The 12294-nt window shown below is 41.4% G+C and overlaps 2 protein-coding genes across 11 annotated transcripts in view; one reads left to right on the top strand and one right to left on the bottom strand.

Moving 5' to 3' along the window:
• Positions 1 to 281: 281 nt before the first annotated feature.
• ZAR1 (zygote arrest 1) lies at positions 282 to 3807 on the top strand. Its single transcript, XM_073656905.1, has 4 exons — positions 282 to 911; positions 2317 to 2409; positions 2511 to 2585; positions 3608 to 3807. Exons 1-4 carry the CDS (start codon positions 282 to 284, stop codon positions 3749 to 3751), a joined length of 942 nt encoding a protein of 313 aa, XP_073513006.1. The 3' UTR covers positions 3752 to 3807.
• Positions 3808 to 9885: 6078 nt separating this feature from the next.
• Positions 9886 to 12294, bottom strand: part of FRYL (FRY like transcription coactivator) — a 298660-nt gene continuing 296251 nt past the window's right edge. For all 10 annotated transcript variants that reach the window (XM_073645520.1, XM_073645519.1, XM_073645521.1 and 7 more), the window contains one exon: positions 9886 to 11957. In XM_073645520.1, coding sequence (XP_073501621.1) covers positions 11699 to 11957 — 259 coding nt within the window. In that variant the 3' untranslated portion in view covers positions 9886 to 11698. The remainder of the gene's footprint in view (positions 11958 to 12294) is intronic.

The raw sequence follows: 12294 nt of genomic DNA, 5'->3' as shown, positions 1-12294 counted from the left end.
ATTGTGTAACATTTAATAGAAAATGGGAAAAACTGGCCTTATAGGAAATTCTAAAAAAATCACAATACGCTGATACAAACATACAAGTTACAATTATCGCTGGTTACCTCTGCAGTGTTTGAATTTCTTGTTATAGCACAGGTATGAAGCTAAACGTATCTAGGATCCTTGGATATCTGTATGTTAAACGCCATCAGACGCATCCTATCCACCGCTTGATTGTCAATCAAGTCTAACACTATTTAAGTAAGCACCTGGAGCCAGGCTGTTGGCTAGACATTATGGCTAGCTTCACAGATGAGGCAATGGATAACTACATGTATTCCACATATAATCCTTACTCCTTCAGGTATCTTAATCCTAAAAATAAAGGGATGAGCTGGAGGCAGAAGAACTACCTGTCCAACTATGGTGACACTGGAGAATATTTTGATAACTACCAAAGAGCTCAGTTAAAGGCTATCCTGTCTCAGGTGAATCCCAACCTTACCCCAAGACTAAGGAAAGCAAATACCAGAGATGTGGGCATCCAGGTGAACCCCAGACAGGATGTGTCTGTCCAGTGCTCTCTGGGCCCCAGAACTCTAATAAGAAGGAGGCCAGGAACCCTCAGAAAATCTCAGCAGGTTCTGTCCGATCAGGAAAGTCCTGCATCTCCCACGAAGACTGTGCGCTTCCCCAGAACAATAGCGGTGTACTCGCCTGTTGTTACTGGAAGACTGACTTCTTTCCAAGAGGAGAATGAAGAAGCCCAGCAGAGAACTGCAGAGGCTGCAAAAGATGATGTCCCTATAACTGCAAGTGATAAAGAGGGTGAAAAGCAGACTAGTGAAAGCAAAGAAGCCAAAAAAGCAGATGAGAATGAGACCCAATCCGCCCCTTCACCTGGGCAGACGAGACTAAGATTCCAGGTAAGCAGCTTCTCCTTAAAGATCACTGTAATCTACATGACACTTAGAGCTTGTTCACACATGATTTTTTTTTTTCTTTCTCATTCCAGCTGAAAAATGCAGCATTTTAGGTTTTGCCCACAGTCAGGAGCTGCTGCGGGTTTGACGCTTATGCAGCGTCAAACCCGCAGTGTCCAGATGTTACAGCATAATGGATATGAGATTTCCAGAAATTCCATGTCCACTGTGCAGCGGTGGAAGCTGACATACGGCGCATCGACTTTCCCCATAGATTAACATCTGAGGAAAGTCCGCAAGTGTGGAAAAGAAAAGCACACAAAAAATAAAAAAAATAATAAAAAATTTCGGCCGCTCATTTGCATAAAATGAGGGCGGAAGCCGCGCGGCTATTCCGCAACGTCGGGGCTGCAGGCGACTCCTGACAGTGGGCACAAACCCTGCTAGCAAAGTAAATGACATTTATGCAGTCTCATGCACATGCTGCTTATCCTTTGCTTGCAGACGTGAACTATCAGTGTTCTGTTTTTTCTTTGTTTTGTTTTTCTGTGGCATGTCAAGTCTTTTTAACTGTTTTTTTTTTTTTTTTTTTTTTTTTCTTTCACTTATTCAATTCATTAGGGAGAGGGGATGCACGTGAGAAATTGGTGTAGGAAAAAAAGTACACGGCACTCTTCCTGCCAATGCTCTGGCTTTTGGTGCTGTAAAATATGCAATGTGTGAACATGCCCTTATATTTAGAATATCAGCGCTAAAGGTTATGGCGAGTTGCCATGTGCAGAAGCGTCTTTTCCTGTGTATAAACTGCTTAAATGTGCAGCTCCAGTGTGACTACTTGCACAGGGCTCGTGTGTCTTTAAGAAATCGCATCTGCTTTGCTTGAACTGTTAAATGCAGTGATTTTCTACACACGACACAAGTGCAGTGCTTGTGCTAGGTGGGATCATGGCTTTATGCTGGTGGGAAAACACAACATGAATCTGCTATGGAATTTAGTAGCTGAAACCTACCTGAGATTTCACAAAGGATCCACATATCTACAGTGTATTCTGGGAAGTGTTGCATTTCCATTTCTCCAAATTCACATATCACGCGCAGACTTGGTGCTGATTTTTCAAGCCTTGCACATCTTATTTCGTGACATAATTGTCTTGAATGTTGCTTATCGCAAGATAAATGTACTCAAGCCAAGAAGTAGTTTAACAAAATTACCTCCCATCCCAATTAAAAATAAATAACTTGCATGTACACAAACTTATATTGGGCTTGCTACACTACACTAACACATGTCTGTGAAACCTACATGATTTGGTGTTTTTAAATTGAGCTTTTTTATAATATAAACATTCGGCAGTAGTTAATACAAGCAAGGTGATACCAAATTAGTGTGTTTTTGTTTTTCCTCTAGTTCCTAGAACAAAAGTATGGCTATTACCACTGTAAAGACTGCAACATCCGCTGGGAAAGTGCATATGTGTGGTGTGTGCAGGGGACCAGCAAGGTGAGTGCCATCTTGTGCACACAGCAGGACGGTGGGCGAAAAGGGGGGGGGGGGGGTGTGTGCACAAGGCAGGACGGCTCACTAACTCTTGATTCTGTTAGGTGTATTTCAAACAGTTTTGCAGGACTTGTCAGAAGTCCTTTAACCCTTATCGAGTGGAGGACATCATGTGCCAGGTGAGTGCCTGCCCCAATAAGTCTTATGTTCACATTAATTATAGGCCACCTTTCGGCTGGGTGCCCACCACAACGTGGCCCCTGTTTGACTATAGGCCCCTCCCCAAAAAGTGATTTGGACATGTTCCCAACAGAGCCATTGACTTTAATGAGGACACAATAGTGCAGTCAACTAAACTAGTGTCTGGCTGAGAAGACTGACATGGAGTCTGACGTTTCATATTTGAGACTGGTTTTTCTCATTGAAGTCAATAAAGATATCTGAATTCTGTTCTTTGGTTATTTGGACAAAGACCTCTGAACCTGGCCATAGGATGTATGTTCATAAGTTGGCAGTCTGAATTATGAATTTTGTTAAAATGGTTGTACAAGGTGTCTATGTAATCACATTAATTTCACTGCAATAATAAACTTCAGATCCAGTTTCTAGATGAGGATGGTTCATCTTTCTAGGATTAAAGGCAGCCATGTTTGTTTTCTATATGCAGATTAGGGCTTGTGCACACACAGATCATGGTCACCTACAATCTGTTGTATGTAGGTATAATTAATTCAGATCTGTAAATGCTTCCCTAAGCACCATATTATGGATGTTTTTTCTCTTCTATGGTTATCATTTGGGCTTAATCCATACAACCATAGGCATGTACAAGGTTGTCAGTTCTGGTCAGGAAATACGGAATAGGTCATGAACATTTAATAGTCCTGTAAACGCACCCAAGTGTGGACTGTGACACCTGCACTTCTCTTGTACCCAAACAGAACAGCGTCCTACATGCCTAGGGGGAGGCAGGAGACCCCCAGCTGGTCTGGGCATTGCAGTCTGAAGGCATTGCTAAGGGTCCCATGCAGACTCTCAGCATAGGGCACAGTAGATTTTTGCAGGAGTTCTTATGACTGCATTTTGCCCAGTTTTATCACAGGGTTACAATTTGTTATATTCAAATATTCAGAATCCATCACAGAGAAAACTGGTGGAAAATATGTGCAACACTTGTATCTGTAACAAAATCTCTTTGCAGAGCTGCAAACAGACGAGGTGCATCTGTCCTGTGAAAGAGCGTCACGTAGACCCTAAAAGACCCCATCGGCAAGACCTGTGTGGAAGATGCAAGGGCAAGAGGCTCTCCTGTGATAGTACCTTCAGTTTCAAGTACATCATTTAGTTCCTCTTCAGTCTTCCCTACAGTTAGGCCAGATGTGCATTTTTTTGTTTTTCTTTTTGGAGTAATCAAACATACGGCATGTAATGCAATAAAAATCTACTCACAGCAAAACTGTCATTATACTGAATAAAATAATCTGGGTTAAGATACAATTGTTTGGCTGACTTTGTATGCTTAGGACTACACCTCTCAGCCACCTAAGCCCTTCCATCAACAACTTTTTTTTTTTTTTTTTTTTTCCTTCCCCTAAATGTGTCTGTTGGGGTCTGTCCAGTATTGCATTAATCTTGAGTGACTTCACCGCTCTTCAGTCTCTGGGTCACATTGCAATCTTTAAATCCAGAAGTGGATTTTACAATACAAGTCTATGGAGGGTCAGACTACATTGTGGTATAAAAAAAACTTCAGGCTCAGTGAGCCAGAGTCTGAAGAGTATTGATGCCACTCAAGAGGAACTGAATTGTGATGGATAGCAGAGACGAAAGCAGTAGGTGAGTGGATCAACATACATATACAGTACATGGGTTTAGTGAGTGGGGGTGGGGGGTGGGACATGGGCGCTTATTTAAAAGCAAAATGTTGGCTGCTACAGCCTCTATGCATCACAGTACATGGCAGAAGGACTCAACTGTAATACCATTGACTGACTGATTTGACAATTCACTCGTTCGAAGACTATTGACAATGTCAAAGTAAAACTTTGGCCTCAATTCATCCCAAAGTTTTTGCCAGAATTCAGAGTGCAAAACTTAAAGCGCTCCTCCTTGCAAAGTTTTTATCCTCTTAATATATTTCAATCATATGTAGAACCATGTACTTACAATTGCTCATTTAACCTTCTATCCAGTTAAAGGGGTATTCCCAGCTCCAGGATCCTATCCCAATGTGTAGTAAGAAAGGTCTACAACTAGAAATGTAGTATAGCTCTTCAGCTTTTCTGTCATTTACGTCATGTAGGGCATTGCAGTAGCTTAGTGATCATAATCATGGATACCGAAGCTACTGCACTACCCTACATGAGAAGTGACAAAGAAAATCTGAAGAACTATACACTTCTAATTGGAGGTATTTGCTAATATTACACCTACTACATATTGAGATGTTCTTGGAGAGGGGAATACCCCTTTGATTCTTCTGTTTGCTCTGGGTTGAAACAGGAAGTCTCTTGTCCCTGCATTTATCCCCTTCAACTCCTAACCCAGCTGTTTCTCCCGCCATGAGACTTTTGCAGGGACTTGTGCAGACAAAATTGACCTGTTTCTACAGAGCTTAGAAGGATTCAGCTAGTCAGTTTTTAGTCATGTGATGTCATACACCTAATGGAAGAGAGGAGAATTAACTGGGCGGAAAGGCAAAATGAGCAATTGTAAGTACACTGTGCCATATAATAGACTGCAATGTATTAAGACGATACAAATTTTGATGGGAGGAGTGCTTTAAGTGCCCCACAAAGTTGGTGCAAATAAAACCTAATTTTGCAACTCTTGGTGTTTTTTTGCCAGTCCCAGCCAACTTCTTGAAGTGGGTGAGCATGTGCAAAAAATACATGGGGCCTGACAAAGCTTTCAACCCAGAATAGTTGTTTTAACTTTCCTATACTGTATATTCAGACTTAGCCCAGGAAAATGTTTGTGTGCTGGTGGCATGTGTGCAATATTGTTAATGTGCATGCAGTTATACATGGAAGTTGGGCAGGAGACTAGCAGTACAAGATGATCAAGAAGCAGGTTAACTTGCACAATTATGCAAGTTAATGTACTTTCCATAACTCTTGGCTAATCTGTTTTAGCTGCTTTCTTCTACCTCTACTGTCCCTCTTACACACTGCACTCTACTCTCCATATACAGCTCTCGGGCTCTTCACATTTCTCAAACACTCCAAACCATCAAATACCACCAGTGTACAAAATGCCTGCACAAATCACTGAGCCACCTGCTTGATCTCTTTATTATCCTAGTCGCTGGCAACATCTTTCCTAACCCTGGCCCTCCTACTTACTAGTAACTATCACTCTTCCTGCTGCACATAGAAATCTGCATGCTTTTTCCAGTCTCTTAACTGTGCCCTCTGGTACTGTCTGTAACAAACTGTTCTAGATCCAGGATTTCTTCCCTTCCAACTTGCTGAAATCAGCAATTGGAAAGCACTGATGCTGCGCTCACATATGGTGGGCAACATTTTTCACATACTCCCAAACCTGAGGGCTGACAAGGTGGTGGTTTATGCCTTTCCTTACTGTGCTTTCTAGCTTATTCATCTCACCCGAGATCCTCAGTTGCCACCTTATTTTGACATTAGTCAAATACATCTCCATGTAAGGGCGGTTGTGTATCATCCTCCAGGCAGAACCAACCAGTGCCAGAATAATTTTTGCCACCTGGCTTCCACACTTTCTATCCTGTGATATTCCCACTCTCAGCATGGACTTTAATGTCCCCATTGATAATCTGTTATTTCTCTACCCTTTTCCAACTTATAAACTCTTCTACACAAAGATGAGAATACACTTGACCTGGACTTTACTAACTAGAGCTCTCTGACCACAACCTTTTGTCAAGAATTGTCACCCCACTAAGGGCAGACCCCTCCCCCACTTGTCACACATACAGAAGTCTACATACCATCAATACTCAGCAGTTTACGATCAAGCTATGGTCATCTTTAGATCCAATATCCTCCCTCTCTTGTCCAGCCTTGGCACTGTCACACTATAAGACATTGGAAAGTGCACTGGATGAAGCAGCGCCTGCTACGCGCAGAACATGCTGCAAACATGTTTTCTCCAGATGTGCCAAATTACTGGAGAAAATAGCTTTCTGCACAATAATTAATCTATAAGTTAATACTGAAAACTTACAATTCTGCTCTCCACCTGGCCAAACAAGCCTACTTCACTGCCATCACGCCACTATCTGACAATCCAAAATTACTCTGAAATTTTTCACTCCCTCCTAAGCCCTAAAGTACAGGCCCCAGTCACCAACCTCAACACTATCTGGCCACTTATTTCCAAGAAAAAAAATCAATTATATTCATCAAGACATTTTCACTCAATCCCGTCACAGCTTGGTTCCCCTTCCAGCCTGGACCTCAAGTTCACTTTCCACCCTTGAACCTGTCACAGAAGTTACCAGGCTTCTCACTTCTTCTTGCCCCTGCACAAATGACCCTATTCCCTCCCATCATCTTCAGTCCCTCTTCTCGGCCATCATCACCCAGACACATATTTCTCTCTTTCTCCTAATTCAAACAAGCTATCATAACCCCTTTACTTTAAAAAAAAAAAAAAAAAAAACACATCACTCAACCACAGCTGCTCTGCTAACTAGACTAGTCTCTAATCTCCCCTTCATCTATAAACTCCTGGAATGCTTAGTCCAGTCTCATCTAACCCACTATCTGTGTTAACTTACTCTTGACCCTTTAGAATCTGGTTTCCACTCTTTTCATTGTACAGAAGCTGCCCTTCCTAAAGTCTCTAATGACCACTGCTCCCTGCTGATTCTCCTGGATCTCTCTGCTGCATTTAACACTATGGATCTCCAGCTCCTCCTCAATATGCTCCACTCTATTAGATTCAACCTGCTCTCTCTTGGTTCTCCTCCTACCTCTCTAACTGCTTCACTATCATTTGCCATCTGTTGTTCATATCTTCTTCCCCTCAGGCCACGTGCACACATTGAGTGTTTGGTGAGGTTTTTACTTCAGTATGTGTATGCCAAAACCAGAAGTGGTGCACGTGTTTCTATTATACTACAGCATGTATCTACTAATCTTTCCCTCCAAACCATCCTGAATGCAGTAGCCAGGGTTGTACTTCTGTCCAGTCGCTACACAGATGCCTCTACCCTGTACCAGTCATTGCACTGGTTGCATCCACTATAGGCGTACAATATAAAAATCTCTCTCTTTAGTCAAGCCCATCACCTAGTTTCACTAATCTAACTATTCCCTGTTCCCACTTTCTAAATTTCCTCAGAATCTGGTCCCTTATTCATCTGTCTCCATGCCTCCAATAGCACATGTTAGCTGCACTTATACAGATACTGGCTGATGACCGGATCACACAGCTTTTATATGAAAACTCATTATAATGACTGGGCAATACATGACAAGCAGTTTATACCTATTGTGTCCCCCCACACTATTCTGTCATAGATTGTAAGCTTGTGATTAGGGTCCTCACAACCTCCTGTAACTGATGAACTATGTGTTACTTTGTGATGCCTTCATTGTCTGTACATGTCCCCGCTTAATTGTAAAGTGCTGTGGAATATGTTGGCGCTATATAAAATTATTTGAAAAGGTTGGTGCATCTTGGAGTTGCGCCAACATTTTGCATCTTTTGGCGTTTTCACAACAGTTTTTATCAGCTCCAACAAAATGGACGAAGCTGGGACGGGGGTGTGGCGGGTCACCAAAGCTAGTCATGAATTAGACTAGAGCGTGCCAGAAATCTCACTCCAGATTCTCAAAGGAGTGTATACCTCCAGCACGGCCACCTCTTCAAGACCGGCATGAATAATGATGATGAATCGGGTCTATAGTCTACACTAAACTGCAACAGAACAGTAGGCTAGTACCGAAAGCTAAAAGATGGGCTAAGCTCATATAAGGTACACACCTTAATGAATTTGACACTGTTCTTCAACACAGCCATACAAAATTTCAGTGTTGATGATTTGGGCCTTTTGGTTTGTAAGTTTGCCCAGACTATGGCTCAGCAGAAGAGGGGATACAACCCTGCCTGGGCGCTCAGAGGCAAACTGGCTAAAGTTATTAAATGGACTACAGTTTTTTTTAGGTTGTAGCTAAATGTTTGCTAAAATTAATTTGTGGAAACCTGGTGTAGAATTGGCAAAAGAAATTCAATGCTAAATATGTGCCTCTTAATAAATTTGAAGCATCTTTTAGGCATTGTGCTATAGCAAGATATGTAGTCCTGTGTTTGTTTTTGTAGAGAACATACTCTTCAATAGACCACACTCTTAAAGATGCTCGCTGGCACCTGATACTGCCACATCGGGAGGATGAGACTGATGATTTCACAGGACACAGGCCTGGCATCCTAGTCTAATGAATACAACAGGAGCCCTAGACCTGGCAGCCAACTGCCGATCCAACATTCTGTGCCAATGAAGAAGCTTTTTAAGGTGAGGTTGGACCCAGTGTCTTTGTGCCAATTTATTTTTTTAAGGGACAATCTAGTCAAATATGGACCAGAAGTATTAAATAGAGTGTCAGCACAAAGTAACAGTTGATACCAAACACCAGCACCAAGAACATCTTTCCACAGACTCCTTGTGTCATCTGAGAGCAGTCCAGATTTTTCACGGACTCATTGACTTGCATGGCAGAGTGTGATCCGAATATCGGATGCAAATCATGCATTTTATCCTTCGGCAGACTCTCTCTAAGGAATAAAATTGGACATGTGAACGACCCCAAAGAAAAATCAGATTGGATTGCACTCAGACTGAAAATACTGTTGTCTGCACGAATCCTAAGGGCAGGTGCAAACTACCGTATTTTTGGTCCGAGTGCAATCCGACAGAACACTGAATCGCACTCAGATCAATGTTAGTCTATGGGGCCGTGCACCTGTCTGATTTATTTCCTTGAGTCTGTCTGAGGAAAAATTGCAGCATGCCAGAGTTTCATCCAAGATTTGGATCACACTCAGCCATGCAAGTCAATTAGTCTGTGGAAAACATCAGACTGCACTTGAATGACATTTGAATGCAGTCCGACTGACACAATGGAGAAGATGGAGGAATTTTTTTCTCCATCTTCTCCTCATCTGAGAGAATTGGATCACACTCTCATCAGAGTTTATCATTTGCATAATCATTCTGATTCACTTGGATGAGAGACTCTACGGAAGGCTGCAGCTGCAGAAATTTAGTGCTAAAGAATTTATTCTGCTCAGAAAACACCTAAGGAAAAAACTGGGATTCTGGTTCCGGTTTTGGTACCAAAAACTCGTACTGCAACGTCTTGAGATTCAGCTGCTGTATGGTTAAACGTCATCACTATTTTTTCTCTTAGGAATGGTGACAATGCAACAGGAATTCTCCCTTTATGACATTCACAATAACTGCCAAAGAAACGAGGTTGTAACATTATACAATCTTTTATTTAACAAAAAAGAAATGGCTGGTAGGATGTAAGGAATAATGCACTGCTAAATAAAACTACTCGTCCCCGGTAAGTATCTCTTAAATTAGGAAAATCGATAAGACCATCTAAAGTACCACATGCCCTTCTGGTGTGAAATAAAATAGAGTGATTGCTCAGTACTAATGTGCCATGATGACTGGTGAGATTGGCTGCTCCGCTAGGGTCCTGTGGCTCCTTCAGGTGACATGGATTCCTCTTACTGGTTCATACCTGCAGTCTTTTAGAGTGCAGACAGTTTAACCTCTTCAAAGCCAGGGCACCTACGGTACATAGGTCAGCCGGTTCCAAGTGTTAAACAGTTAATATGTACAGAACTTAATTGTTTTTTGGCGGTCCAATGAAAAGGCGATGCCAAGTAATGTGTCCTCTATAAAGAATACATATCCTCGCGTACAGAAATAAATATATACTTTCTGTTTTTTTTAATCACAGTGGGTAAAAGGCGTATAAAAATTGCAGAGTATTCCTTCTTAGTCAGGAATCATGGGGCTACATTCATTTATTTTTACAAAATACGTGATCTGTATATATAGACACCTGTAATCTTGGTTGTGCTGAAGAACGTGTCCTTTATATGCATTTCTTTTGTACAGTGAATGTGTAGATTTTTGGTAGCTTCTCCCGTTTAGTCTTTTCTATATCTGTTTCCTAGTAGAATAATTTATGGATGATAGCAAGGAACTGTCGATATATTCGTAGCTACCTGACGTGTTTGCCGATGCGTGGCCCTTCCAGGATCCACTATGTACATAGACCACCCTAAAAGACTAAATTGCACACATTTACAAGGAAAAAAAAATACTGGTTTTCCACCATATGTAGATTCTAGAATATATACAGAATAAAATAAGTTATCTGTTCTAACGAAGGTTGCTGTTAGGCAGCAAATATCTAAATATACATTATTAAAGTCTCTGCAGGCAGCTACTTTTTTGGTTAGTTACCGATATTTATACCATAAGCACTGGTCAGAGAACTGAGCAGCAATCTAATAAAATTAAGATATATTATTTCTTTTAGAAACCCTGGGGAAAGCCCAGTTTAAAATAATTAGAGGCCCTAACATTTACAAGCTATGAGTTGTTAGATCTAATAAAATAAAAATTTATCCAAAAATAATGTCATATCACTCTTTGAGGCATGCGTGAAGACTATGTACAAACATTCATACCATTACATACAACCATGCGTTCCTTCGGTCACCCATCATTTCAGGCAAAAGAAAAAATAAAACGCATAACAAAGACACAAAGAACAAAAATTGCAACATAATAAAAGTTCAATGGTTTCCAAAGTCTTTATAGGTCATCTCCTGCCAATGGCGCATGGGACAATCCTCATGACGCTGAGCATTCATCAATCATATTGACTCTTGAGTGACTAGGAACCAAAGACGGTCTTTGGGCGAGTCACTACAGTCCACCATTGCACCTCTCTGGTTCTTGCCGTCTCCAAGGCAAAGGGGCCGTATTGCAGCTGTACATCACGTTAGCCCTTTAGCTTTTGGATGGTAAAAATGTAACAAAGAAAAAGAAAATAACTTTCACGCTTAAATCTACTGTACAGAACCAAAAAAGTCCATTTTCTCAGCTTCTCAATCTGGGCTCTGAACGTCCCACTTGCTGGAGCTCAGACTTATGAGTCAAGAAAAGAAAAAAAAAAAGAAAAAAGGATGCAGCTCTATTTTACAGTAATTATGGAAGGTGCTTCATAAGATCATTAGACATCCAGTGCTTCAAGTCTGAGGCCTACTCAGCAGCGAGGGCTCAAAACTCAGTGCTCACCATACTGGTGACAGGCTTGGCCTTAGATAAGAGCTGGTATGACTGCACCAAGCGCAGGGACATTCGGATTTCTAGGTTTAGCTCCATCAGCTTAGCGCTGGCTTTAGACATGTCCTGCTTGCAGCCAACAATGGCAAAGCTGCCAGTCTGGCCCAGAGTCTGATGGCGGAAATATATGTGCAGCAAGGTTTGGATGGGATCGTCTTCTGAGCTGCCAAATATCTCATTGGGCCAGATAGTCCTAGAAAGCAAAAAGCAGAGTATACAATTAAATACGGAGACATTTCGGTCCTGTGCAAGTCTAGTAATTATTAGAACTTAAAACCTAAAGTTCTTCGGTTTGATATTAGTCAAGAGATCACCATATTTCTTCTTAAACAATTTATCTAATCCCAGACATCTTGATCCCCCCTTTAAGAAACAATGCCGCCCTCGTCCACAGATTGTATCTTTTGTTTTTACTAGAATCATGTATTTGAGGCTATAAAATATTTTGCTACCATGTTTCATTAAGATTTTTGTACAGTTTTTCCTTCCATAGCCTCTGTGCGGCCATGACTATTTCAGGCTGCAGAATG

The sequence above is a fragment of the Phyllobates terribilis genome, unplaced genomic scaffold (genome assembly GCF_046119375.1).
Source record: "Phyllobates terribilis strain yellow unplaced genomic scaffold, ASM4611937v1 Scaffold_1__5_contigs__length_1240528914, whole genome shotgun sequence".
Lineage (NCBI taxonomy): Eukaryota > Metazoa > Chordata > Amphibia > Anura > Dendrobatidae > Phyllobates > Phyllobates terribilis.
The sequence above is the reverse complement of the archived record's forward strand: the minus strand, read 5'-3'. Positions and strand labels throughout refer to the sequence as shown.

Excerpts from the sequence above, each read along its gene's own strand:
- ZAR1 (XM_073656905.1), top strand. The coding sequence starts at position 282 with ATGGCTAGCTTCACAGATGAGGCAATGGATAACTACATGTATTCCACA. Across the intron at positions 912-2,316 it reads AGACGAGACTAAGATTCCAG|TTCCTAGAACAAAAGTATGG; the intron begins GTAAGCAGCTTC and ends TTTTTCCTCTAG. Across the intron at positions 2,410-2,510 it reads GTGTGCAGGGGACCAGCAAG|GTGTATTTCAAACAGTTTTG; the intron begins GTGAGTGCCATC and ends TGATTCTGTTAG.